The 27553-nt window shown below is 59.4% G+C and overlaps 2 protein-coding genes across 14 annotated transcripts; one reads left to right on the forward strand and one right to left on the reverse strand.

The window, feature by feature from the left end:
* Positions 1-4793: 4793 nt before the first annotated feature.
* On the forward strand, positions 4794-9044 carry FGF22 (fibroblast growth factor 22). Its single transcript, XM_004286824.3, is given in 3 exon segments — positions 4794-5298; positions 7359-7465; positions 7554-9044. Coding segments are annotated over 3 exon segments (795 nt in total). The 3' UTR covers positions 7737-9044.
* Positions 9045-9187: 143 nt separating this feature from the next.
* On the reverse strand, positions 9188-18727 carry RNF126 (ring finger protein 126). Of its 13 annotated transcripts, none has more exons than XM_033416767.2 (10): positions 16474-17332; positions 14990-15061; positions 12167-12225; positions 11858-11921; positions 11199-11703; positions 10674-10742; positions 10530-10599; positions 9981-10074; positions 9739-9854; positions 9188-9658 (listed from the first exon to the last, which is right to left on the reverse strand). In XM_033416767.2, exons 1-10 carry the CDS (start codon positions 16559-16561, stop codon positions 9512-9514), a joined length of 1284 nt encoding a protein of 427 aa, XP_033272658.2. In that variant the 5' UTR covers positions 16562-17332; the 3' UTR covers positions 9188-9511. The 13 variants fall into 13 exon arrangements, with proteins under 13 accessions (XP_033272658.2, XP_033272659.2, XP_033272657.2 ...); XM_033416768.2 differs by having other exon boundaries at positions 11199-11669; positions 11851-11921; XM_033416766.2 differs by having other exon boundaries at positions 11199-11741; positions 11851-11921.
* Positions 18728-27553: the final 8826 nt, after the last annotated feature.

Raw genomic sequence — 27553 nt, forward strand, 5'->3', positions numbered from 1 at the left:
CAGCTCCCGGGCTGGGGTCCTGCCAATCGGAGACTTTTGTCACATGGTCTCTTCTCTTTGTATTTCTTCTTGCAGCTTATTGTCAATGTGTCAACGTATGGCACTGGTTTTCCACTCCTGATGGGGATATCAAATTTCCTTGTAAAACTTAAGCATGAAAATACGAATAACACACGAGACAAGTGGAGACAGATGTCCTTAAGAGGGGGTCATGGCATCGAGACGTTGGGGTTTGGGCAAGACTGTGTTTCAGAAGCTGTTCGCGTGTGCTGGGTTCTTCCCCAAAACTTTTCACCCAAATTGAACCAAGAGACGATCGGGTGAACTTAGACATTCTGTGAGACTTCAGAAATGTTGGGGGGAGGGGAGGGATAAACTGGGAGACTGGGATGGACATACACACACTACCATACATAAAACAGAAAACTAGTAAGGACCTACCATGTAGCACAGGGAACTCTACTCAGTACTCTGTAATGACCTATACGGGAAAAGAATCTAGAAAAGAGTGGATATATATATATATGTATAGCTGATTCAGTTTGCTCTACACCTGAAACTAACACAGCATTGTAAATCAATTATACTCCAAGAAAAAATTAATAATAATAAAAAAAAGGAGACGTGTTGAGGAAGGCAAGGAATGCTCTCTAAATGGAAAGACACGGCATCAGATTCTGGGGGCCGCCGTAACAAACGACCACAAACTTGGTGCCTAACAACAGAAATTAATCCTCTCATATTTCTGGAGACAAGACATCCAAAATTAGTATCACTAGGATGAAATCAGGGTGTGCACAGAGCCGTGCCCCATCTGGAGGCTCCCAGGGAGGGTCCTTACTGCCTCTTCCAGCTTCTGGGGCTCCAGGCGTCCTGGGCTTGTGGCCATGTCCCTCCCGTCTCTGCCTTCACCTTCACGTGGCCTCTCCTCCGTGTCTGTGTCTCTCATAAGGGTACTTATGACTGCATTTAGGGCCCCTAGGATGATCTCATTTGAAAATCTTAATGTAATGGCCGCTGCCAAGACTCTTTATCCAAATAAGGTCAGATTCACAGGTTCTGGGGATTAGAACGTGGACACATGTTTGTGGGTCTTTATTCAGCCAATCACAGAGACAAAGGGAGAACAGAAGGCACTGCATGTGCCCTACCCAGGTTTGGCATGAGAAAAAAATGTATTCAAGGACATAACGGTGACAAGAGGGGGCATTTGAGCATGGATGAGGAATGAGGTTGCCGCTTGGCTATGACGGAGGACCTTGACATTAGAAGACTCGTCCGGGAATTCCCTGGCGGTCCAGTGGTTAAGACCCCTCGATTTCACTGCCAAGGGTCCGGGTTCGATCCCTGGTCGGTGAAATGTGATCCCCAGCCGCATGGCACAGCCAAAGAAAAAAAAAAAATACTAGTCCGACCATTTCTGAGGCTGCCTCTCAAATACTCACATACATAAAAAGACCACACGTGTGTATTTTTCAGGTAGAACATGGACAGTGCACACATCAAGAATACAGTTCACGGGACTTCCCTGGCGGTCCAGTGGTTAAGACTCTGCATATCCAATGCAGGGGGCGCGGTTCCATCCCTGGTCAGGGAACTAAGATCCCACAAGGCCGCGTGGGCGCGGCCAAAAAAAAAAGAAAGAAAGAATACAGTTCAATTAATTTTCCAGGACACAGGAGTGTTCCAAAGAACACCCAGCCCCTGAAACCCCCTCATGTCTCCTATCATTGCCCCTGAGGGCGACACCCATCAGACAGTTCACACCATGGGTTGGTTTTCCAGAATGTCCCATAGATGGACATCTATTGTGTCTGACTGCTTCTCCTCATTCTGTCTCAGTCATCCACATTGTTTTGTATTCAGTGGGTTACTCTTTTTCATGGCTGCATAGTACTCCCCCGTGAGTTTGCTGCAGTGTATTTACCCATCCTCCAGCTGACGGAAATCAAAAATAATATGTAGAACTGGGGACTCCCGCAACAGGGCGTTAATTGTGCTGTTCTCACAACTTGTCTGTAGGCTTGACGTCTTCCAGAAAACCACAGGGAGATACCTCTGTACCCAACTAGGATGGCTGCAGTCAAAACGATGGCCAATCACAGCTGCTGGTGAAGAGGTGGGAACACTGGGGCACTCGTGCACAGCTGGTGAGAATGTGAGATGGGGCAGCTGTTGTGGAAGACGTTCTGGCAGCTCCTCAAAAAGCCAACTGGGCTTCCCTGGGGCACAGTGGTTGGGAGTCTGCCTGCCAATGCAGGGGACACGGGTTCGTGCCCCGGTCCGGGAAGATCCCACATGCCGCGGAGCGGCTGGGCCCGTGAGCCATGGCCACTGAGCCTGCGTATCCGGAGCCTGTGCTCCGCAACGGGAGAGACCACAACAGTGAGAGGCCCAATTACCGCAAAAAAAAAAAAAAAAAAAAAAAAGCCAACCATAGAATCACTATGTGACCCAGCAGTTCCACTCTTGGGTATATACATGAGAGAAATGGCGACTTATGTTCACACTTAAACTCGTACACGTCCGCAGTAGCATGATTCACGACAGCCAAAAGACAGCAACAACCACGTGTCCAGCAATGGATGATGGGTAAACAGAATATGGTCCCTCCACACATGGGAGCATCACTCAGTCATGCGAAGGGGTGAAGCATTGACACTTGATACAATGTGGATGGAAGTTGAACACAATGCTCAGTGAGAGAAGCCAGACACAGAAGGACACAAAGGGTGTGAGTCCATTGATGGGAAACGTCCAGAACAGGCAAATCCACGGAAACAGAGAGTAGATTCGTGGTTGTCAGGGGCTGGGGAGGGGATGAGGGTAACTGCTGATGGGGACGGGGCTTCTCTTTGGGGTGATGGAATGTTCTGGAACTAGACAGAGGTAAGCATTGACAACTCTGTACTGAAAGCATTAATTGCACAATTTCCTGGGTGAACTGGGTGGCATGTGAATTATATTTCAGTGAAGCTGTTGCGAAAAGCACCTGGGGCGCAGCTCTCTCCTCAGGCGTGGGTCCCCTCCGGTCATACAGGGCCCTGGATCTTGTCCTCCTGGCAGGTGGGGTGGGGACAGTCTATGAAGGGAAGACCAAGCTTCTAGCTGGTGGGAGTGGAGGTGTTATTCCGAGTACCCAGTGAGGTTGTGGATTATCTCATTGCATCCTTCCAGCCTTCCCTCTCCTGGCCTATTTTCCACAGGAGGAGGCAAGGCTTGGGGAGGTGATGCCTGCAGGCCAGTCCCCTGGGTGCTGGCCTCAGGGCTCTGAGTGTGGGGAGACAGTCCGGGCTGGATCCCTATCTCAGTCCTGGGGTCCTGGGCTTGGATGTCTGCCACACCCCCTGCGTGGCCCTCCTGGGGCCAAGAAGAGGGATCGGGGAATCCCTGGAGCCACCAGGAAGGCATCCCAGCGACACCGTCTGGCTGGACCGGTTGGCCCCCCAGCAGTCCATCAGGGCAGTGTTGTCACCTTGTCCTCACCCCGGTGCTACTTAAAGGTGCCACCTGCATCCATGGCTGTAGAATTGAGCCACCAGGAGCCAAAAGGCAGGGAGCCTGGGATGTGTCCTGTGTGGGACCTTGGGGAAATCCCTGCCCCTCCTGGGCCTTGGCTCCCCCACCTGTCAATGATGTCGCTTGGCTCTGAGTCTGTGAAGGTTTACTGCACTCACCTCGCAGGGCCCAGGGCACTGGGTGGGTGTGTCTGTAACAGGGTGGCCCCATTCCTACCACCTTGGACATGCAGAGACGGATGCTGGGGACAGGGTGCTGGCCTTGGTCATCAACCCGGTCCCCATCAGCTGGCCTCGGACATGCCCAACTGTCCATCCTCCCATCGGCCACCTTGCTGCCCAACACCTGTGTGCACAGCATATGCTCCAACAGTTCCCCTGCCCCTCCACCCACACTTTCTCCCAGGCCCACCCCTCAGCAAAGCCGCATGCCCCCTGGACCTGGCTCTCAGGAAGCTCTAGTTGGAAGGGTAGACAAGCCCCCCGGGGCATTCCCTGTTCAGGGGCCTGGCTGGCAAGGACAGGCACTCGGGCCAGAACTTCCATCCCAACCTCTGACCCCTGGGCAGTTCCGTCTCTCCCTGTCTCTCTGTCTCTCACACATCTGTCTGTCTCTGTCTCTGTCTCAGCCATCTCTGCCTGTGCAGTCTCATAGACTCTGTCCCTCCATCTTAGTCTCTGTCTATCTCTGCCTCTCAGTCTCTTGTCTCTGTCTTTCTCTGTTTCTGGCTCTTTTTTTTTTTTACCCTTTTAAAAAATTGATGTGTAGTTAATTTACAATGTTGTGTTAGTTTCAGGCATACCGCAAAGTGATTCAGTTATACATATATACTATTCTGTTTTGGATTCTTTTCCATTATAGGTTATTACAAGGCCTGTGCTGTACACCTGGCTTTTTTTTTTTTTTGCGGTACACGGGCCTCTCACTGTTGTGGCCTCTCCCGCTGTGGAGCACAGGCTCCAGACGCGCAGGCTCCGCGGCCACGACTCACGGGCCCAGCCGCTCCGCGGCATGTGGGATCCTCCCGGACCGGGGCACGAAGCCGTGTCCCCTGCATCGGCAGGCGGAAAGCCCACTGGCTCTGTCTTTATATCTCTCTGTCTCTGGCTCTGTCTCTCCCTCTCTTTGGCTCTGACTCCCGCCGTGTCTCTGTGGCCCGCCTCTCTCACACTCCCGCAGCCCCTGCAGGCCAATCTGGCTACTCACGGACAAGCACCGCCCTCCCCGCCCCGCAAGGCAAACAAACACGCGTGGAGGCCGGAGTGTTTTCCCGAATGGGCCCCGCCCTTGTACTGGCCCCACCCCCGTGGGGAGTCATCCCGCCCCCTGCGGCTCTGGCCCCGCCCCCCAGGAGCCGCATTGGCCTGTCCCAGACTCTGCAGGGCGGTCAGGCCGCCCTGACCACGGCCCCGCCCCGCATCCTGGCCCACCCACTGTGGCTCTGGCCCCGCCCCCGAGGCGCCCAATTGGCCCCGTCGGGCACTCTGCCCCCCATCTCGCAATGGCAGAGCCGCGGACGCGCGCGGGGAGTCAAGACCAGGCGGCGGCGAGCGGGGCGCGGGGCCATACGCGGCCGCCTGTGGCTGGGCCTGGCGTGGCTACTGCTGGCACGGGCGCCCGGCGCCGCGGGGACCCCAAACAGTCCGCGGAGACCACGCAGCTACATGCATCTGGAGGGCGACGTGCGCTGACGGCGCCTCTTCTCCTCCACCCACTTCTTCCTGTGTGTGGACCCCAGCGGCCACGTGCAGGGCACCCGCTGGCGCGACAGCCCTGACAGTGAGTAGCCGGGGGCGCTGCGCGGGGGCAGGGGTACAGGGCAGATAGGCGGACAATAACAGCAAAGGCAGCAGTAGTAGCAGCAGTGAACTGGGCCCTCTCTCACTTGAGGGAGGGTCCGGAGGCTTCTCTGGCCGTGTGGCGTCAGCCAAGTCATTTCCTGACTGGGGCCTCAGTTTCCTCAACTGTAAAATGGGGTCCAACTCACTTGGAAGGAGGGTTGGACAGTTGGGGTGAAGGTCACAGGGGAAGCTCCCAGCTCTGGTCCTGGCTCAGCAGAAGGGTCTTTGTGAGATAATTGACGTTGGGGTCACAGGACCCATTTACAGAGGGGAAGCTGAGGCTCCCGGAAGGGCCCCCGTGGGCCCAGTACATAATGAGATGGGGGCAGAGCTGGGTTTGAACTCTGAACTCCCCACCCTGCAAAACAAAACTCAGGACGTGCCAGAGTTGGGGACCCCTCTATGTCTTCCTAGACACCCATTTGGCAGATGAGGAAACTGAGGCACAGAGAGGGCAAATGACCTGCCTGAGGTGGGAGGTGGGGGCATGGAGCTAGGGCTCCAAAGTGCCCAGAACCTCATCGAGTTGGAGTCATATCCCTGCTGCCCTGCCCAGCAAGCAGTAGGTGCTCAATAAGTGTTTGTGGAATGTATGAGGCTAGAGGAGATGAAGGGACAAAGAAGGAGGAGGAGGTTGGTGATAAGTGGGAGACCAGGGCGGTCGGTGACCCCAGGCTTGTCTCAGTCTCCCCACATTTTTGAGGCTGGGCAGGGGAGCGGGGGAGCTGAGCCATTGCCGGCCACTGCCTGAATCACCACCATTAGGGCAGATAATCACCCCTGCCCTTCCCACCTGCTTTCATCTGGGGCTCTCAAGGCCCTCATTAGGCTAACTGGACGAGGGCAAGGTCAGGGGGAGTGGCTGGGCCGGTTGCTCAGTGCTGGGCCTGGCCAGGAAGGGTGGCCTCGGGCTGGGGGTGAGGTCTGGCTCTGCTGGGTGACCTGGGACAGTCAGTGCTTCTCTCTGAGCCTCGGTTTCCCCATCTGGGCAGCGATAAGGGTGACAATGAGGAGGTGGGCTTGAGTTGAGCCTCATAAAGAAGGAGCTGGCCATGCACAAGAGGAGCTGAGTGCCTGACCCAGGAAATAGCAGGTGCAAATGTCCTGTGGGACATGAGGTGAGCTGCCCGTCACCTGAGGCATCCAAGTCCAGAGTGAACACCAGAGGGCAAGGCCTTGACTCCAGATTAGGCCCCAGTGCCTGGGTGTGGCTCAGAGAGTGTGGGCTGGGGCTTGTCCCCCAGCTCTGCTTCACTGGATAGGAAACATCAGCTCAGATGGGGCAGGGCTCGCCCAGGGTCATCCATCCACAGACAGGGCCCGAGAAACTGGCTCTGCCACTTCTCAGGCCTCAGTTTTCCCCTGTGGGCACGGTCCACACCTCCCTCCAGGGGCTGCTGTGTGGGCTTGGTGGGATACAATGCCTGGCATACAGTTGGCACTCAAGCAGTGTTAGCGGGTATCATGGATGCGAACACACTGTGCTTTAAACACCCTGTGTCCCACCCCCAGGCCGTTGCCTGGGCCGTACCTCCTGTCTGGAATTGTCTCCCCCATAACCGGCCACGGCCGTGGCTAGCCGAGCTGTCAGGGTCGTTGCCGGGGGTCTACATCTGATAGCAGCAGCTCACCTGGCAGGCACTCACCTCCTCTGGCTTGGTTTTCTCATCCCTGACTAACGGGGCCCTCCCCTGGGCTCCCCGTTGCCCTCCAGAGAAAACCCTGAGCTCTCCCCAATGACTTCCCCCGACCCATCAGGGCCAGTCCTGCCTCAGGCCTTCCCCCTGGCCTGGTGTCCTTCCTCCCCCACCCCGTCACTCCCACGGCCACGGCCACTCCCACGGACCTGCGTGGTCCCTGGTGCATCCCCACGCCCAGCACAGGGCCAGGAGCACGGTAGGTACTTGGGGAATGTTCCCCACACGAATGAATGAATGAAGAGCGGGGTGGGTGGGCAAGTGGGTGGTGGGCGGGCCCTGACCCAGCCCCTCCCCGCAGGCGTCTTCTTCGAGATGCGCTCCATCCGCGTGGGCGTCGTGGCGCTCAAGGCCGTGAACACCGGCTTTTATGTGGCCATGAACCGCCGCGGCCGCCACTCCGGGTCGGTGAGTGCAAGTGCGCGGGGCGGGCTGGGGTGCGTGGGGCGCGCCCGAGTGGGGGCGTGGCCAGGGGCGTGGCCAGGGCCGCTGTGAGCGGGTCTGCGCTAAGTTCCGGGAGCGCATCGAGGAGAAGGGCTACACCTACGAGTCCGTGCCCTGGCGCCACCGCGGCCGGCCCATGTTCCTGGCGTTGGACGGGCGGGGGGCCCCGGGGCGCGGGGTCCGCACGCAGCGACACCACCCGTCCCCGCACTTCCTGCCCGTCCTGGTCTCCTGAGGCCCAGGATCCATGAGTGACGGCTGGACCGAGATTCCAGGAGGCGCGCGAGCCGGGCGGGCAGCTGAAGACCGTGGCCGGGGAAGGCCCGATCCGGGCGAGCCCGTGTCTGGTTACTCAGTGGTTTCACATGCGTTGAGCGCCTGCTGTGCTGGGCACTGGGGACACCGCCGGACCCCACAGACGCGGCCGGCCCTCAGGGAGCCCCTGAGTCTGAGGGGACACTGAGCTGAGCAGGGGCCATAGGAGTCCAGTCACAAGCTGGGGTCAGGGAGGCTTCGACAAAAGCACCTGCCAGGCGGGAGACGGGGACTCGGCCACGCGGGGGCCGGGTCTGGGAGGGCACTGCAGGCTGGGCACAGCCAAGCAAAGGCTTGGACCTGGGAACTCATTGGGGTGCCTGGGGCAGCGAGGAGGTGAGGGAGCCTGGGGAACACCGACCCGCCACAGACTGGCAGGGCCTGGTCCTGGGCCACCGAGCACGTGTCACCTCATGAGGCAGAGGGGACTTCGCAGGTGGGATTAAGTTAAGGCCCCTGAGACGGGGACGACCCTGGATTCCCTGAGGGGCCCAGCATCATCCCAGGGTCCTTATTAGAGGGAGGCTGGCTGGAGGGTCAGAGGCAGAGAGAGACGGGAGATGCTGCGCTGCTGGCTGTGAGGATGCAGGAGGGGCCGCGAGCCAGGGGTGCGGCGCCTCTAGAAGCTGGAAAAGGCGGAACCGATGCTGCCCTGGAGCCTCTGGAGGAACCAGCCCTGCCCACGCCTACATTTAGCCCCTAAGATGTAAATTGTGACCCCAGGACTGATATGATAAGCGTGTTGTTTTAAGTCACCAAGTTTTGGTGAGTTGTCACAGCTGCCCTTGGAGACGCGAACACGGTGTCCTCAGAGCCCCTCAGATCCGGCAGGGTGTACAGGCTGGGGTGGGGGTGGGGCGTGATCAGCCTCCTGGGGGTTGATCTTCCTCCGAGTTGCAGGGGTGGAGCCAAGAGGGTGCAGGGGAGGCTCCCACCCCTCCCAGCAGCCAGCTTCCACTTCAGAGACAGAAGACCAATATGGGGGGCACTTCCCAGGGCGCAGGCTGGACACTCACCGGCCGAGGCAGCCGTGTGACCCTGATGGGGGACAGCCTGTGGATGACACGCCAGCTGCGGGGGCTCGGCCGGCTCACCTCCCCGGCCCGGGGCTGCGCCCCCCGACGCACACAAGTAACACGCCAACCACCTGCTTTTCTTTCTAAGTAGATGTATTTTTAAATAGCTTTCAAGATACACATATTTTCTCCTTTAAAAAACGTCTGTCAGAGCAGTTTCGTCCTTGTTTTGCTGGTCATCCTGGTGGTCCCGGGGCCCCGAGCTTGAAGTGGGGCGCAACGGCCTGTCCACGCGGTTGGGACCCCAGCCGAGCGACTCCACCCTGTCTCTCCACAGATCATGCAGGGCCGCGAGTGAGCTCAAACGTCCATTTATTTCAAAGCAGTAATAATTTAAAATTATAAAAACCTTTCTGCCGTCGAACACGTAGAGGGTGAGGTCAGAGACAAACAGGAAGGGAGTCAGACGCCCCAGGCGGCATGTGCCTAGCCTGGCCCGCCCGGCCCTGGGGAGGCCGGGCTCCCTCAGCAGCCGGGAGGGGCGGGTCCTCCAAGCCTGTGCCGCGGGGGGGCCCCCCCGGCGGCACCGCAGTCCGTGGGCGCGAGGGGTGCGGGAGTCCACGGCATCCGCAGTCCCGACCCGCAGCCCAGTGCTCGCCCTGGGGGTCGGCTGGGACGCTCAGGAGCTGCTGGCTGGGTTCTCGTTACCGGGCGAGCTGGAGGAGGACGACGAGGAGGAGGAGAAGCTCACGCCCGCCAGGCCCGGGGGGTCGGTGGCCGTGTTCTGTCCTGTGAGGCTCTTTCGGCAGACGGGGCAGCTGTCGTGCTTTGTGGGAACAGAGGGGAGAGGGGAGCTGTTCAGAGGTGGGCGGGGCGGGGAGGGTCCCGGGCCGGCCCGCCGCTCACCTGCTCCAGCCAGGGCACGATGCAGCCATCGTGGAAGAGGTGGTTGCAGGGCAGCTGCCGCACGCGCTCGCCCAACCCGTAGTCGTCCTTGCACACGGGGCACTCCAGCCCGGAGCCTGTGGGAGCAGGCAGGCCATGGGGCTCTCAGGGGGGCTTCTCTGCAGCCCCCGCCAGAGGTGTCCCAGGGGATGGAGGGCACACTGGCCTCCGGACCACTGAGAAGGCTGGGCACAGGCGCGTACCTACGTGCTCCTCGGTCACGGGGATGGTGGGGAGGGCCTGGATTTTCTCTTTGTCTGCGGGTGGGGGACCCGTGTTTTCAAACTGATTGAGGAGCTGAAACACAAGAGGCCAGAGTGCCGGGAGCTTGTAGGCGGGCGGGCAGGGCCCTCGCCCCACGGGGCTCTGAAATGCAAGGCTGGGTTACCTGCAAAAGCACCGAGGCCCCGTTTGTCCTGGCCCGACCCCCTCAGGGGTCAGAAGTCAGCTGCCCCCAGGAGGCCCAGCCCCGGGCTTCTGCCCACTCTTCTCATCTAGTGAGCGTCACTTCACAGCCGGGGCCGGCAGGCACCTCCCACGGCCGAGGCACCTCCCCAAATCCTCGCGCGGCTACAACCAGGGGACCAGGCGCCAGTGACAAAAATGCTCAGTGGAAGGCCCCAAGGTGGTCACGTCCCCACCTCACAAGTGCCACCAGGGACGCGGACGTGGGAGACGACACCCCGTCCTCCAGGGAGCACGGGCCTATAAAGTCGTCGTGCCCAGTGCCAGCCCCAGGGAGGCCCCTGTACCTGCGTGATGATCGCATCCAGGCCGTTGGCCCCCCAGGCGTAGTCCATTGGGTTTGAATGCAGGACGCCCCTGGGCAAAGAAGTCTGGGGTTCAAGTGGCAGAGGGGCCGGACAGGGCACAGGGGGACCCCCCCACCTACTCACCAGGGGCCCAGGCCCAGGTTGGGGATGGTGGCTGGGGTGATGATGCCGTTGACCAGCTGCTGGATGATCCTGGAACAGAGCAGCCAGGCCCAAGGTTAGCGCCCTCCCAGGGAGGGGCCGGCGTCAAGGGGCTGGCTTTTCAACTGGTAATAATAAGAACCAAACACGAAAGGCGCCCAAAGGCAGTGTCTCCTTGAGGGCTGCATGGCACCTGTCAATGCACGACTGCATCCAACTCTCATTTTGCAACCTGGGGAAAGCACCGTGGGGGATCCCAGGGGCTTGAGGAACCGTGGGATCAGCCCGGCTGTTCGCGGCGGCCCTGAAACGTGCCAGCTGAGGTCACAGTGAGCCAAGGCTGTGTCCTGAGCTGGACAGGCCTCGGCCTACCTGCAGTCAAGTTCCATCTACAAAGACCCACGAAAGCTCAGCCCCGACTCCTGCAGGGCTGGGACGGGCCTACTAGGTCCTCCTGTCCTCATGACCCCGCACGCGGGAGGGGCAGGGACACCGGACACCGCATACCACTGCTCGCCTGCACCCGGGACGGCTCGTCTGGGCGTGGACCAGCGCATCTCAGCAGATGAAGATGCCCATGGGGCGGAGGCCCCTCTGAGAAGGACGATTGGGGGCGGGGGCGGTGGGGGAGGGCAGGCAGGCAGTGGGCACACAGCTCCTCGGGCCAGCCGGACCCACCGGGGAACTGCCCTGCCCAGGGGACAGCCCCTGAGCCAGCACCCACACCTCCGTGCCCACAGAACCTCCTGGAAGGATAGCTGGCTGCTCTGCCTGAGCGGGGTGGGGCGGGCTCGAAGCCCCGAGCGTCCCGCCCGCGGCCGCCCCCGGGCCCCCTCACCCTTCCAGCGTGGGGACGCCTTCGTGCCGGCCGGTGGTCCGCCTCGCGGTGAGGCGGGCGCGGGGCTGCCGGGCGCCGTACCGGTGCCGGGAGTGCTGCTCTCTCTCCCGCCGGCTCTCGGGGTCCCTGCCGTCGTCGGCCTGTGCCCCGGGGGGGAAGGTGGGAATCTCGAAGCTGTCATCAAAGATGCCGAAAGCAAAGTGCCCGTAGCCCTGCGGCAGCGTGAACAGGGGCTGGTCCACGTTCTGCGGAGAGGAGGGCCGTGACCGCGTGGATGGGGGCGCGGAGGGGGCGGGGGCAGGGAGAGAGGCCACTGCTCACCGCTCACCTCGAACGGCTGCCGGCTCTGGTCCGTGGGGGCTGTGGAGGGGGCCGAGCCATTCTCTGCACTCCTGGGAGGACAGGCGCCGTCAGCAGTGGGACAAAAGCAGGACCCCCCCTACCCATGGGCCTCAGGCCGCCTTCCACAGCCCCTGCCCAGGGCCCGAGGCAGGAGGCTGAGGAACCTAAGGGCAGAGGTCCAGCCCAACCCCCACCCAGGTCCAGCCGCTGGCCCTCGTCACGGCCCCCCCGTCCCCCCTACCAGGTTCGGCCAGCGCACCCTCGGGCCAGGGGTCTGTGCCGGGGGCAGCCTTACCTGGTCTCTTCTGGAAGCTCCTCGATAAAGCCAGACTCGCATCTTGGGCAGATGTAATCCTGCAGGAGGAGAGGGCAGCGAGCGTGATCTCTGGGCTGTGGTAGGGCCAGCATGGGCGTCATCTCAAGGCCCTGGGTGTGAACCCGCCAGGTCCGGCCGGGCCGCCCCGGGCAGGGCTGGCGCACAGACGCCCTTGCCCTTGGCTACGGCCTCCAATGCTCCCCTCACAGGTGGCCTCCTCGACCTCCCATGTCCCCGAGTCCATCAGCCGGTGCTCCCCACAGTGACAGAAGTCACAGTTTCAGGGCCTCCAGTCAGCCGCATCCATCAACAAGCTAGTTGACGTGGGTTCAGCAAACTCTCCCAACTTGGGGGACACGAGAGTGTTCTGTGACACCCTCACCCACACTCGCACAAAAAGGAGGGCGGGGAGAGTGACTAGCGGGGCTCCAGGACTATCTGGGCCTCGGAGCAGATCTGCTCCCAGGAAGGTGGCCACCAAGGGCGGGAGGCACCACCCAGGCAGAGGGACCGGCCTGCGGAACATTCTGGCAGCCCCAGCATGCAGCCCATGACACCAGGCTGGAGCTCGACTCCATCCACACCGGCCACCTGCCCTCCCAGCCCTTGCTTTCCCCAGGCCGGACAGCCAGCGGGCAGAGACCATGATGTTCCAAGGCAGCGGAGAGGGGGACCTGCCCCAGGGACGGCAAGACGTCTGAGCACCAAAGCCGCCACTCTGGCCCAGAACCGGGCCCAGGCCACACGTGTCCCAAAGCCACGCAAACAGGGCGCTGAGCCGCGAGCGTGAGGTCCTTCCACCCGAGGCCAGCCGCGTACCCACGGGGAGAGGCGCGGTTCCTGGGGGCAGAGGGCACCGCTGGCCTTGCCACCCTCTGCGGGGAGCGACGCCGGGGTGCAGCGGGCACGGCCCACCCTGCGGACGGCGGGACCATCACGGTGCATACCGTGTCCCCCCACGTGCCCCGCTCCAGAAAGCAAAGGAAGGTCGAGGATCAGAGGACGCTGTCTGAGCCACGGGGAGGGCGGCTGGAGCTGCACAGGTGATGGGGACTTGTATCCAGAATACCTACAGAACTCTCACAATTCAACAACGAAAAGACAAACACCCTGGTTAAAAAACGGCCAGACAGAATGGCAGTGTGATGAACTGGAAGATCGGGATTGACATACGTACACTAACATGTATAAAATGGATAACTGATAGGAACCTGCTGCATAAAAAAATAAAAATAAAATTCAAAACTTCAAAACAAACACAAAAACCGGACAGAGGATCAGAACAGACGTTTCTCCCAAGATAGACAAGTGGCAACAAGCCAAGAACAGACACACAACACAGGCAACAGGGAAACGCAACCCGAAACCAGCAGGACACACTTCACACCCGCCCTGGACGGCTAGACCCACAAAGCCAGCAGGGACCAGTGCGGGGAGGAGCTGGAGGAATCGGAGCCCCTACATGGCCGGTGGGGGCGTGAAACGGGGCAGCGTCCTCGGAAAACAGCCAGTCACCCCACGACCCTGATTCCACAGCCAGGTGCCCACCAGAGGCAACGGAGACGCACGTCCACAGCAGCCAAAGGTGGACACAACCTAAGTGTCCACCAGCGGATGACGGACAAACACCACATGGTCCCTCCACACACGGGAGCATCACTCGGCCACGTAAAGGGGTGAAGCCTCGACACTCACTACCATGTGGATGGACCCTGACAACAGGATGCTCAGTGAGAGAAGCCAGACACAGAAGGACACACAGTGTGTGATCCATTGATGGGAAACGTCCAGAACAGGCCAATCCACAGACACAGAGAGTGGACTAGTGGTTGTCAGGGGCCGTGGTGACAGCTGATGGGCACAGGGCTTCTGTTTGGGGTGATGGAATGTTCTGGACTTGGACAGAGGTGACTGCTGGCTTCAGGACTCTGAGTGGACTGAACACACCAACATGTATGCTTTAAGTGGGTGGTGTATCGCAATAATGCTGAGCCAGAAACAACAGGGATGGCAGTGCTCTGCCCTCCTGAGCAGGGGCGAGGGGCCCAGGGGAGGCTCCCCTACACAGTGAGTGGCCACGACAGTAGTCACTGGCATGGGATTTCCAGGGCCGGCGGGGACATCACTCAGGGGCTCCTCCTAAGGCCCCCCAGCCAGCCCTCAACCTGTTGTTTATTTCAACGTTTCACAAGGTGCAAAACGTGGCCACAGGAGGCTTTGTGATGGGTGACCAGGGTTCTCACCCCCTCTGCCCAGCCCCCGGGGGGAGGGCAATGGACACAGGCAAACGTGGCTGCAGGTGAGTCTGTGGTGACCGAGGTTAGGAAGCTGGGAACCAGACGGCCCCTGAACACAAGCTCACAGGCAAGCTAGGACTCTGGCCTGCCCACACCACCAGGGTCTGATCTAGGTCAGCAGGCAGGTCCAGAACCTCACTGGAGCCTGGCAGAACCCCCGTGAGAAGCATCTCTCTCTCTCTCCTGGGGACCCTGCCTGCCCCAGGCCCGCACCCTGCCCCAGGGTGAGCCTGGAAGAGCCAGGGCGGGGCCGGCGCCACACCCTGCTGGAGATCGGGCACCCTCTCTTCCACTCTTGAGGCTCGCCACTGCTCCTGGGTGCCTGAGAGCCTGTCACCTCGCCATTCTCTGGAGTCCCTGTGTCTCCCTGAGCCCAAGTGCTCCCCACCTCACCTTGCAGCCCCAGAACAACCCAGCCCGGCCATGCCCACTCCCAGCTCCGCCCATCTCTGGGCCTCTGCCATCCCCTGTCCCCTGTGTCCCCTCGATCCGAGCAGATATCTACCTGGCTTGCTCCCTCTTGGAAGCTGGGTCTGCTCAAACATCACCTCCCGGCTGCAAGCCTCGGTCTCCCCATCTGCAAATGGAGGGTGGCCTCAACCCCAGGCTCTGGAATCCGGCAGCCGCGGCTGTCCTGCAGCTCAGTGCTGGCTGTGGTCAGGCCCTGCTCTGCGCCCTCCATCCTTGGAGAGCCCCACGCCCTGAGACTGAGTGGCCTGTCTGAGCAGTGCTCGCCCCGCACCCAGGGATTCAGGTAGGGCCCCGGGCTCTGCTCGCAGGCGGTGGGGAAGGCCCAGACCCTGATCTTCCAATGCTCTCCTCCAAGGGCGTGTCCCTGAGATTTTTATTACATCACTGTGTAATAAAAGCGGTGGAAACCCTGGGATGGAGTGCTCGCCCCCCACAGGGCAGGGCCTGTCTCCCTCGCAGAACCCTAGCTCGTGAGCACCTGTTCCTAGCCGAAGACTCCTCATCTTGAGGAGATGGCCGGCAAGAGGGCCATCCAGTCATCATCACCACGGCAACAGCCGCCGACTGGCAGACGAGTGCTACAGTGCTACGTTTACTGAGCGTTTGCTCCCTGTGCTCGGCCAGCTGGGGCCCTCAGAGACAGGCCTCACCCTTCACACGCCCTTTCACACCACGTGCAGACCCAGGGTCCCCGGCCAGGCGCATGTGGTGAAGCCGGGGACGCTGAGGTGGGAGCTGGAGAGATGCTGGCCTCGGCGGGCCCAGGGCCCCCAGAAAAGGTTGGGGCGCAGAGCTGCGGGGGGTATGTGAGCTCAGGTCCAGATACAGACCTGACGAGACTCCCCACGCCCCTGCAGCCCCTCGTGCTCCCAGCCTGACCTCACCAGCCCACAGACCCCAGGGGCAACCCTCCTCAGATGTCACTGGGCCCACCCAGACCCCGTGGGCAAGTGCCCCTGCCCCGCAGCACTCTCTTCTGCGTCTTAGCAGCTGCCACACAAAGCGCATTCACGCCCCTCTGTCCTCCCCAGCGTCTGTGAGCCCCACGCATGCTGCTGAATGCCGGGGTGCAGCACCGTCCCGGGGCCTCGCATCACCTGGGGCCTGCTAAGTGCCGGCAAGCGCCCATCGACGTGACACATGGGCCCACCCTGCCGGGGGTGCGCCTCACTTCAGCCTCCAACGGCGCCGGGAGGCTTGGAGGTGCAGCCGGGGAGCCCCACAGTGTGGCTCTGTCTGGCACCCCTCGTCCAGCCGCCCCTCCGGGGCTCAGCCCCCTGCTGCACCCCCAGACTCCCGCCCTGTGGGGCAGCCCTCATCTCTGGGCCCCTGGGTCTCAACTCCAGGCGCAGGGCTGAGCCTCCCTGGGCCTCGGCAGCAGCGGGGGAAATGGGCGCCCTCGGCAGCAGCACAGCACGCCGGGTGGGTGGGGGCCCAGCCTGCTCCCCAGAGGCTCTGTGTGGAGGACAAGGTGCGGGTGCACAAGGATGGGGACACACACGGGCCTTCTCTCCTCACCCTGATGGCCCTCCGAGGCAGCTGCCAGGTCCTGTCCCCGTCCTCCGACCCTGCTCAGGGACACTTCTGAGAGGAAGACAGGGGTCATCTACAGGACAGCAGGCCTCAACAAGGCCACCCGTGGTGGCGGGCCAAACCCCAAACACCACCTGGTCCGCCCACCCGCGGGGCCCGCCCGCGGACGCCCCATGTCCACCTCGTCCCTGGTGCTCCCGTTTCCTGGGGGAATCGAGTCTGGGCCTGCGCACCTGCGCAGAGGCCTCCGGATCGGCCAGCCGGTCCGGTTCCTGCTCCCACACGCCCGCTCCAGGCAGGCACCAGCCCCTCCCCGGCTTCCCGGGCCCCCCCTGCCCACGCGTGCCCGTCAAGCACAGGGGTGCCCTCGCCAACCCGTCTGACAGGCGAGGAGACCGAGGCCCAGGGCGTCTGGGCTGCTGGGAGGAAGCCTGCGGGCAGAGGGCCGCGACAGCAGGTCAGGAGGAGCAGCTCAACACCAGCCAGCGTCTCACTGCACACCAACCTCGGGCCGGTTTCCCGTGAACAGAGGTCCGTGCTGGCGGGCGGCCGGGGCTGGGGGGCAGGGGTGGTGGTGGTGGCGGGGAGCGCAATTGCTGGTGGGGCACTTCCAACGTCACCACGTTAAGAGCCCACCTTCCTGCCCCCGAGAACACCAAGTGCGCCCCTTACTCATAAACAGACACCCACTCTACTGGGCCTCTTCCAATCCCGTCCCAAACTCCACGCCGGTCCCCTCCCTGCCATTATTTGCGCTTAACAGAATTTACCAAGTTCCCGATCAAATATTTGCCAATCGCTTGTTCAGCGTTGGCTCCCTATAAACTGGGAGGGCAAAGGTCATGGCTACCTTGTCACCACTGGATCCTGTGACTAGGAAAAACCTCGCTAGCCCAGTGACAGTCGGAAAAGATCAGGGTCCTTCGGGGCCAGGACCCGGGCCCCAGGCTGGCCCCAGGAGGGGAGGCCAAAACAGCTAGCAACACAGACTGCTCGGCCCCAGGCTTCCGATGGCTCTGGACAGGCCACTCTGGGGTAAGCCTGAGACCCAGGGCCTGTCCAGGGCTCACAACAGCTGCGAGGGGCTGCGTGCAGCTCCTCCAGGCTGGGGACTGTCCTGCGACCAGCCCCTTCCTGCCAGTCGAGGAAACCAGACCCATTGCTGGGGCGTGCAGGGAGCCGGAAGACGCAGAAGGAGGACTTCTTCCGGGACGCTGGAGTGGGGGAGTGGGGCACGTCTCAGCTCAAGTCTGCTCATGCACCCAGGGTTTCGATTTATGCATCCCCGCCAAGCCCCTTGCCTCTGGAAGCCACACCACCTCTACCCTTTCTCTCCTCCTGGGCCCAGGCACTCCTCTCCCCTCCAAACCCTGACTCTAGCTCAGTCTCCTCTGAAGCTGGGATTATGTCCACCAACTCCTCCTGCCTCCCCCAGGAAAGCCCACAGCTGCAAAGGCAGGACTAAGAGCCTGGCTCTAAAATCAACCAGGTGACCAAGGAGAGCTGGTACTCTATCAATCGTTGCCACCTGCAGCTCCTTCCCCTGGTCAACCGCACCGCCCGCTTCTTGCTCCCCGGGAGCTAGCCGAGCGGCAAATGCCGGGAGCGGGGCCGCCGTGCCTTCAGTCTTCCACCCGTGCAGCGGGGGAGGGTCGGCCGGGAGCTGGGGCACTGATCCCATCCTGGACCTACCGACTCGGAACTTCCGGGCTGAGAGGTCTGGAAACCGAGCCTTTCACGAGCAGCCCTCCCGCGGCCTCCACCCGGGCGAGGGCGCAGGGCCCACCTGGGTGCAGGCCCCCACCCCCGGGAGGCAGAAGAACGCAGGATTGGGCCGCCGTCGGGCCCGGGAGAGCGGCGACTCTCTCCCACGAGGCGGCCGCGGCGCCGACCGCGCTCGGGGCCGGCCCCGTTCCCTCCCGGCCGCCGGCCCAGCTGCGCCACCAGGGCCGCCCGCTTCCGGGCCCTCCGCGGGGACCTCAGTTTCCCCGTCCGAGCCAGCTCGCCTCAGGCTGAGGCAAAGGCCCCCGCCCGCCTGGCCTGGGCCTCACCGGCAGGCGCGGCACGATCTCGACCGAGCAGCAGTGACAGAAGTACCGTCCGGGCTGCGGTGACGCCTCGGCCATGGCCACCGCCGCCTCCTCCGCGCCGCCCGCCCCCCGCGCGGCACTCGCCGCCCGCCGCCGGCCGTTTGCTGCTCCCTCGCCGGCCGACGCTCCCGCGCACGCTCACGCAAGGCACGCAGGGCACGCACGGCGTGAGACAGGGAAGGGCGGCGGAAGCGGAGCAGGCGGCGCACGCGGCGGGCGGTGGCCCGGGCGACGGTGGCTGCCGAGGGGCAAACTAGGAGCGGGCGCAGGGCCGGGGCGGGGCCAGGCTGTGGGGATGGCAGGGGGGCGGGTCCTGAGGGGGCGAGACGGAGTACCCTTGGCAAACCTGGATCAGGGCCCGGGGTGGGGTTGGAGGCGGGGCCGAAGGCTGCGGGAAAGGCCGAAGGCGGGTCTTGGGCGGGTCCGAGCCCCTCCTCTTCTACAAATCTACAAAGGTCCCCGCTTCCCTCATTATTGCTCTTATTGCCAAGTCCCACCTTTCTCTTACCTTTCTGTCCTCACTGTACCTGGGACGCTCTTGAGCGCTCTCACCTCCGGGTCTTTGCACTGGCTATGCCCCTACCCGGTGCACCGTTCCCAAGACACCTGCGTGGCTTCCTAACCCACACGTTTCAAGTCTTTGCTCAAATGTCCATCTATTGAGGCGCCCTCCGCAATAGCACTCATTTCCGCCTGATAAACTGTAGGGTCAGCTCCACAACAGAAGGGATTTTTGTATCTTATTCCCAGCTGGACTCAGAACAGTGCCTGGCACACAGGCAATCCATAAACATTCGTTGAATGCATACAGACAGGAGACCCATTCCTGAATCAAGGAGGGCTGCCCTCCCATGTCTCAGTGTGGCACATGGGATAAGAGAGTCTGAGGCCTGCCAGGTATGGCCTTGTTTCCATGATGTCTTCGGGTGAGAAGAGGGCAGAAAACCTAAACCCCCCAAAAAATTAATCAGCAGGCCAGGGTCATTTCTGAGGTTAGTTCTAGGCCAATCATGCACTTATTTCTTTATCCACTCGACAAACTTTCATTGAGCTCCTGTAGTATGCCAGACCCTTTGCTGGGTGCAAGGACACAGCAGGGGCAATCACAGACTCAACAGGCAATAAAAGCGGTTTTCTGAAGTACTCCATGTCTGGAGGAGACAGAGCTGGTTGCAGATACCCTCCAGCCCCGTGAGGTTGAGCCGGAGGATGAGTCCCTAGAGTAGACTTGGTTCAGCCTGGGGAGACAGACAGGACTTCCCAGGGGAGAGGACATTGGAGCCAGGGCTTTGAAGAACGAATAGGAGTTGGTTGGAGTTGCGCTTCCTGCTGAAGGGAGCATTGGAGCACGAGTGTCAAGGAATTACAAATTGGAGCCTGTGTATAAACGATTTTGAATGTCAAGAGACTAGGAACAGGGACTTGTCTGCCAGCCACCATTTTGTACCCCTCAAGGCTCAGTGATTCCAAGCCATTCCTGCTCTGACCACCAGAGAGCGCCCCAACCCTGTTGCTGGGAAACCAGGCAACACCCACCCACCCCTGACCCGCCCCCCAGGATGGGCCTTTTGCCTCAGGCCGTTAATGCCTAGCCCTGGGCTTTTTTCGCACCGAAGACATATATTCATTCATTCATCCTAAAGAAGTTTGTTTTTTTAGTGTGGGTTTTCTTGTTTGTTTGTTTGTTTGTTTGTTTTGCCGCGCAGCTTGTGGAGTCTTAACTCCCCAACCAGGGATTGAACCCTGGGCCCTCGGCAGTGAGAGCACATAGTCCTAACCACTAGACTGCCAGGGCATTCCCCATCCTGCAGAAGTTTATGAGGTACTGCCCAAGAGGCCTTGGAGTTAGCGGGCATGCGTTCAAATCCCACCAAGTCACACTGGCTCTGTGGTCCTGGGCAACTCGCTTAACCTCTCTGGGCAGGCGGCAGAAACTGCCTCTCAGGGTTGTGAGATTGGATTAGGCTTGGGGCACCTGTGGGTACCCAAAACACCTCCTCACTGGGCCCTGCTGCCTGCCCTGAGTTTATCTGCCCCTCTCCCACCCCTCCCCAGCCCAGTCTCATTGGCCCCCATGGGTAGGCCAATCTGTATCCCACCTCAGGGCATTTGCCTGGTCATGCCCTCTGCTGGGAGTGCCATTCCTACCTTCCCTTCTCTTTACCTGCTTCTCATGAGGCTGCCCCTACCCTATCCTGGGGGAGCCCACATCTCCTGCTGCACCCGGCTGCCCAGTGCCTTCTTCCTTCTCCCCCTGCCACGGCCACTCCTGGATCCAGGAGTTATCAGTGGTGTCTCCCAATATGTGAAGCCAATACCCTGCATATAGTAGGTGCTCAAAAGCACCTCAGCGCCAGGCCTGCACAGGGTGCTGGGGATACAGTGGGAACAAGAATATGGGGTTTTGTATATAATAAAACTAAGAGCTCAGGATGTGCCAGGCCTGAAGTTTAATCCTCACACAAGCACCATGATGTGGGAAAAATGAAGACTCCCATTTTACAGATGAGGAGACTGAGGCTCAAACATGGTCATATAGCAGACTCCACCATTGGACCTCTGGGTCTGGGCTACTTGCCCTGCTGGTCACCCTGGGACTGGGGCATTTGAATTCAAGAAATCGGGCCACTGTCTGCATGTGATCCAGTGTTCCTGAGGTTCTTGGGCCTCAGGCATCCATTTGTGACTGGTGGCCACCTTGCTGCTGCCACTGATGGGACAGACTTGTGAGGGGTGCCCTGGCCACCCCAGGGCTCTCTGATTGCGGGGTGCAGCGAGACACAGGTGCCTCCTGATGGGTTTTCAGCATTTTCTTGAAAAGTCTTTGAAAGTGGATTATGAGGTAACCCCTCAGGACAGAACCATGTCACACACACACCCCGCCCAAGTCACTGACTTGGGTTCAAATCAAGCCTCTGGGAGGGACCTTTGGAGGCTTTGGAGCTGGAGAAAGCAGTGCTGTTACCCACCTTGCAGGCAGGCCACCGCTCCACCGAGCATTATTTCAACAGGTATGAGTACACTGCTATCTGCTCATGCATTTGGGGGTTTGCTTTCTATTCTTTTATTTAAATATTTTCTTATGTCCTTTTTTTCTTTATATTTGTTGGTTTGTGTTTTTTATTTCTATTTTTCATTTGCTTTTTAAAAATTAATTTATTTTTGGCTGCATTCGGTCTTCGTTGCTGCACGCGGGCTTTCTCTAGTTGCGGCGAGCGGAGGCTACTCTGTTGTGGTGCGCAGGCCTCTCATTGCGGTGGCTTCTCTTGTTGCGGAGCACAGGCTCTAGGTGCGCGGGCTTCAGTAGTTGTGGCTCGCAGGCTCTAGAGTGCAAGCGCACGGGCTTAGTTGGTCCGCGGCATGTGGGATCTTCCCGGACCAGGGTGCGAACCTGTGTTCCCTGCATTGGCAGGCAGATTCTTAACCACTGCGCCACCAGGGAAGCCCCATTTGCTTTTTTGTTTGTTTGATTTTGATTTCTGTTGATACTTTTTGAGTTGTGCTTTTTCCTTTTTTTCACTTTTTTGGGTTTTTTTTTTGCGGTACGCGGGCCTCTCACTGCTGTGGCCTCTCCCGTTGCGGAGCACAGGCTCCGGACGCGCAGGCTCAGCGGCCATGGCTCAGGGGCCCAGCCGCTCCGCGGCATGTGGGATCCTCCCGGACCAGGGCATGAACCCGCATCCCCTGCATCGGCAGGCGGACTCTCAACCACTGCGCCACCAGGGAAGCCCCACTTTTTAATTCATATGTTTTAGTTTGTGGAATGGGTTTGTTTTTTAACTTTGTTTTTTATTTGTTGGTTTGGAGATATAAACACACACAGTAATTCCTCAGAGTTCTGTTCAAATGGCCTGACGTGGACCCCTGAGTCACCCATACCCAGACCAGGACCCAGGACCCTGCAGCCCCAGAACCTCCGATATTCCCCAAGCTATTCCCCAGGAGGGTAGTCACCATCATGTTAGATCAAACTTCCTTCATTTCTAGCTGCTCAAAGAATCTTTCAGGAATAAGCCGTCAGAACAGGGACGGGGAAGCCAGTGGGGAAGATGGATGCCTCCATTCTCTCTCTCCTGATGAATGTCCCTTGAGCGCTGCTCAAAAGTTGTTACTTTAAACAATTTCTAACTTGCAGAAAAGTTTCAAGAATAATACAAAGGGTATTATTGACCCGGGCGTCCTTGACCCAGACGCCCCAGTGGTTGACATTTTTTGCTCTCTCTCTGTGTCTGTGTGGAATTTCAGGCAACGTTACTGCCCCCACGCCCCTTTATCCCAAACACGACCAGGCGTACTTCCAAAAGCAGGCCTCTCTCTTACCTGAAACAGTAGCACGTTTACCAAATTGGGTAATCAGCTTTCAGGGCTTTACCAAGGCTGCCCCACACCCACACCCACCCCCGGAAAAGGGGGTGGGGCCCCTCCACCTCTCAGCCTGGCAGGGACAGAGACCACCATGCAATCCCTCAATCAAGATGCTGGTGGAGGATCGACTGTGAGCCAGGAGCAAGAACACAACCGGGATGCAGCAACAAATGTCTGCGAAACTAGCCACGCTCTCAACAATACTGAGCGCCGTGATGCGCAGAATAAAGGCCCCCAAATACGTCTGATTTCAGCTCCTGTCGGACTCCTGATCTCCAGAAGTAATAAATGTGTGCTATTTTCAGCAGCTAAATTTACGGCACTTTGTTAAAGCAGCAAACAGGAAACTCATACGTCAAGCTATACTGGGTCACCTCCAGACACAGTCCGCCTGGGTATTTGTGACTTTCCTTGAAACCCCACCCCCAACAGGCCATTGGCCAGTGCTGTATCACATGGTTGTGCCTGACAGCCCGTCAACTCTGTTCAACCAATCAGAATTCACTTCTGGGCTGAGGGCGGGCCCTACCTTTTGCCGCAAACGTGGCCGCCAGATTCCTGCGTAAGATCCCGTTATCTGCTGTAGGGAAGGGGATGGGGTGGGGACATTCGGGGGTAACGTGGTAAAGTAGCTGCGGGAAGGGGCATGAAGTGAGCAGGCTCAGAAGCAAGGGCTTCAAACCCAGGCCGGCAAGCCTGGACTCCATCCAGGGGCTATGGGGAGCCATGGGTGGCGTTTGGAGCAGGGACCGTACGTACGATGGGGGCGTTATAATGCCCAGCTCTGTTCAGAGATCTCCCATGCTATCTACCGTGGCCGAGTCTTCAGCGCTGCCTTGGTTATCATCATATGCCCCATTAGGGAACAAGCAAGGCCTTGCTTCCCACAGCCTGGAGCGTTTCACGTCTAGTCCAAGGGCTGCAGATGCTAAGTTCATGTGGAGTCTATCACAAGCATTCTTCTGGCTTGAGTAATATGGGATCGGGTGACCCTGAGCGTTCCGGACCAGGCCACGCATGACCTGCGTCCTGGACACAGTGGCACATCAGGGTGTGTGTGAGTCCTACAGCCCCTGCAGAACCCGCTGCTCTGGATTCTAAAGGCTCCGCTTGAATAAAATGTAAACGGGCTTATTGTAAGCTGGTTTTGTCCACAGCAAGTGATAGAAACGCCTCTTAAACCAGCTTTATCTAATTGGGGAGGCGGAGTTCAGGCACAGCTGGATCCAGGACCTCCAAGAACAGCACAGGGCATTGCTGCTGCCTCTCTTGGCTCAGTGTCCCACTGCGCCGGCCTCTCCCTGGCCATTGGCAGGAGCCACCTGCAGCTCCAGGCTCACACCCCTCTAGCTCAGGCAAGAAGTGGGTGTCCCTTTCCCAGCAAAAGTCTCAGAGCTGACTCTTCCTGGTTTGCTGAATGTCCGATGATTCTAAGTGGTTGGGCCTTGGTTGGTGCCCACTCTTGGGGACATTTGAGCTGGGATTGCAGGAGATGATCTCCCAAAGGAAAATCTGGTGCTGGAACCGGAGCAGGGATGCCAGCCACAACCTGGGGGCTCACCCTGATTGCTCGGGGCTCAGCACATGGGTCCTGGAACCTTGCTTACCTGGTATTGGCTCCATTCCCACAAAGCCTTGTGGGGCTTTGTAACGCATCCACCCGAAAGTCACTTTCCTTCCTCCAGCCTCAGTTTCCCCCTTCTGTAAAATGGATGCCTGCCTTACAGCATTGTGGGGAACGGCAAAATACTTACCCATTCTTAATTAATAAGAATCTCTGCACCATGTCATGCCCCTACCTTGCACCAGGCATTGTCCCTGGTGTCCTGGCTGAAATCTGCAGTACTAGGATCTGTGCCCATTTTACAGATGAGAGAATGGAGGCATGGAGATGTCACATGTGGCTTGGCCAGGGTGGCACAAACTGGACTGGGCTTCCACCAGATGCCTCCTTCTCCCTCCAGGCCTCAGTCACCTCCTTGGAAACCTTCCTGCTCCTAGGGTCTCTGTCCTGCGACCGTTTTCCACCAGGGCTCACTCCCTCGTTTGTCTCCAGCCAGGCAGGGACCATATCACTGCGACACTGAACCCCTTTGTATTAGCTGCTGTCACAAATCGACACAACTTGGGGCCTTAAAACAACACAAATTTTTCTCTTCTAGTTCTGGAGGTCAGAAGTCCAACGTGGGTTTCTCTGAGCTAAGATCAAGGTACTGACAGAGCTGCATTCCTTTCTGGAGACTCCAGGGGAGAATCTGTTCCTTGCCTTTTCCAGCTTCTAGAGGCTGCCCACATTCCTTGGCCGGAGGCCCCCTCCTCCCTCTTTAAAGCCAAAAACAGCAGATCAAGTCCTTCTCATGTTGCATCTCTCCAAACACAGTGGGGAAGCTCTCCACTTTCAAGGATCCTGTGATGACACTGGGCCCACCTGGATAGCCCAGGATCACCTCCCATCCCAAGGGCCTCAACTTAATCCTATCTGCAAAGTCCTTTTGCCGTGGGAGGTGACATATTCACAGGGTCCAGGGACCCACATGTCTCAGGGGGCTGTATTCGGGCTTTCTCTTACTTGTAGCACACACATCCCATGACTTCTTTTCCCATCCCTCCTTCCCTCCCCCACTGTTCAATCTAACAATGTAAATGTCCTCCTCTTCTGAGAAGTCTGCCTTGATCTCCCCAGGCTGGGTCAGGTCCAGCATCCTCCATCACAGCTCTGTTTATGTTGGACTGTCACTGTCGGTTTCCCTGGGGTGGTGAGCAGGGACTTTGGGGAGTCATGATGGGTATGGGCTAGGAAGGAACGTTATGGCAGGCGCCTGGGGTAGGAAGCAGGCTGCAGGCTGGGTCGGGGTGGTGAGGAGGGCACAAATGGGAGATACTCAGAAGAGGGCTCCCCAAAGAGGGCCATGACTTTTTTGAGGTCACCCAGTGCAGAGCCTCTGGGCTGGGGAGACACGCCAGGCTGGGGAGCAGAAGGCCACTGGCCGCTGGCCTCAGTTTCGAACCCACGCCAGGCCGACAATGTCCCTTTTATTTGCACAGCTCAGGACGGGGTGGCTGAGCCATGGTAGGGTCAGGTCTCGGCCAAGGTCACCCTGTCCAGCCCCCGCACACCCTTGCTGAGAACACAGGGTCTCATTCCTGCCCCATTTCCCAACAGGGGAGAATCTCCTTGGACTGTCAGAGGCCAAGGCCAGGTAGAGACAGCTGGGTGCCCTCCCTCAGTGCTGCTAGGAAGTAATGCGGCCCTTGGCACTGCCCTGGGGACACGGGTCAGGCTGGGCAGCTAAGGTGGAGTAAGTGGTCTGGGCATGGTGTCGGCCAGCAGCAGATCTCGTGCATGCAGAGGAAGGGCTGTGCCTTCAGGGATCCTGTTTCTATACCCGGGGTGGGGGCAGATGCAGGGATGGGGGGCGATGAGGCATAGGTGGCCCTGGGAGATGACCAATTGCCCTCAATCATTTTTGTTTTTTCCTAAAAGCATTTTGCACTCTTAAAAGTTATACATTAGTTTGTTTTTCTATGTATTTTCTTGTCTATGGCTCTGACAAACCATGAGCTCAGCGAGGACGGGACTGGGTCTGCCTTGGTCAACCTGAGGCTCCAGCATCCCCCAAAGGTCCCTGCTACCAGAAGATTGACACTAATTATTTCCCAGAAGCACAAACACAGAGGGGCTGCACAGGACCCATGAGCCTGTTGGGGTGCCCTAACAATTTGGGAGGCCCCCAAGATTGAAGAGATCAGCTCCAAAATAGGAAAAGCAGGGGCTTCCCTCGTGGCACAGTGGTTGAGAGTCCGCCTGCTGATGCAGGGGACACGGGTTCGTGCCCCGGTCCAGGAAGATCCCACATGCCGCAGAGCGGCTGGGCCCGTGAGCCATGGCCGCTGAGCCTGTGCGTCCAGAGCCTGTGCTCCGCAACGGGAGAGGCCACAACAGTGAGAGGCCCGCGTACCGCAAAAAAAAAAAAAAAAAAAAAGGAAAAGCATCCTGCTGCACTGAGGCCCCAGCGGACTCAGTGCTTCCCAGGCCCACGCTGATGTGGCCATCATAAATTGTGGAAAACCCAGGATTCCAGGGTGTCCCAGGACAGGGAGCACTGACCCTTGGAGAAGAGAAGTCAGCAGGTTGTTGATGTGGCCTGGGGGCACGGTTTGCAAAGGCCTGGGGTGTTTGGTGCAACCTCAGCTGTGAGGGGCAAAGGCCAGGCACAGTGGGCACTTTACCACAGTGTAACTCTTGTGGTATGATTATTGCTGTCAGCGATGTTGTCAGGACCATCGTGTCTCTGGGGTCTCTCTCTGCCACACCTCTCTGCCTCTGTTTCCCACCCCACCAGCCTCCCCATCCCTCCACGCGCTCACACCCAGCCGTGCCCACCGGCTCCAGGGGCCAAGTGGCCAGGCGGATGGCCGGGGGTGTGTGATTAGGGAACTGGCTGGGGCTGAGGTCCCTGGGGCGTGTAGGGACGGGGAGGACAGGCCAGGAGTCCAGAGCACACTGGGGCCACCCCAGCGACCACATGCAGAACACGACGCGCACAGATCCGCAGACGCGCTCCCCTTGGTTCACCGGCCAGTCCCCCAAACGCACGGCGACACCTCGA

Source organism: Orcinus orca, chromosome 3 (assembly GCF_937001465.1).
Source record: "Orcinus orca chromosome 3, mOrcOrc1.1, whole genome shotgun sequence".
NCBI classification, from domain to species: Eukaryota; Metazoa; Chordata; class Mammalia; order Artiodactyla; family Delphinidae; genus Orcinus; species Orcinus orca.

Bases quoted from the DNA above. Each gene is read 5' to 3' on its own strand.
- RNF126 (XM_033416766.2), bottom strand. From the start codon at position 16,561: ATGACCCCTGTCTTCCTCTCAGAAGTGTCCCTGAGCAGGGTCGGAGGA. The intron at 12,226-14,989 runs GTAGATATCTGC...CTCCTCCTGCAG, and splicing joins TCCAAGAGGGAGCAAGCCAG to GATTACATCTGCCCAAGATG. The intron at 9,855-9,980 runs GTACGCGCCTGT...CTGCTCCCACAG, and splicing joins CGTGACCGAGGAGCACGTAG to GCTCCGGGCTGGAGTGCCCC.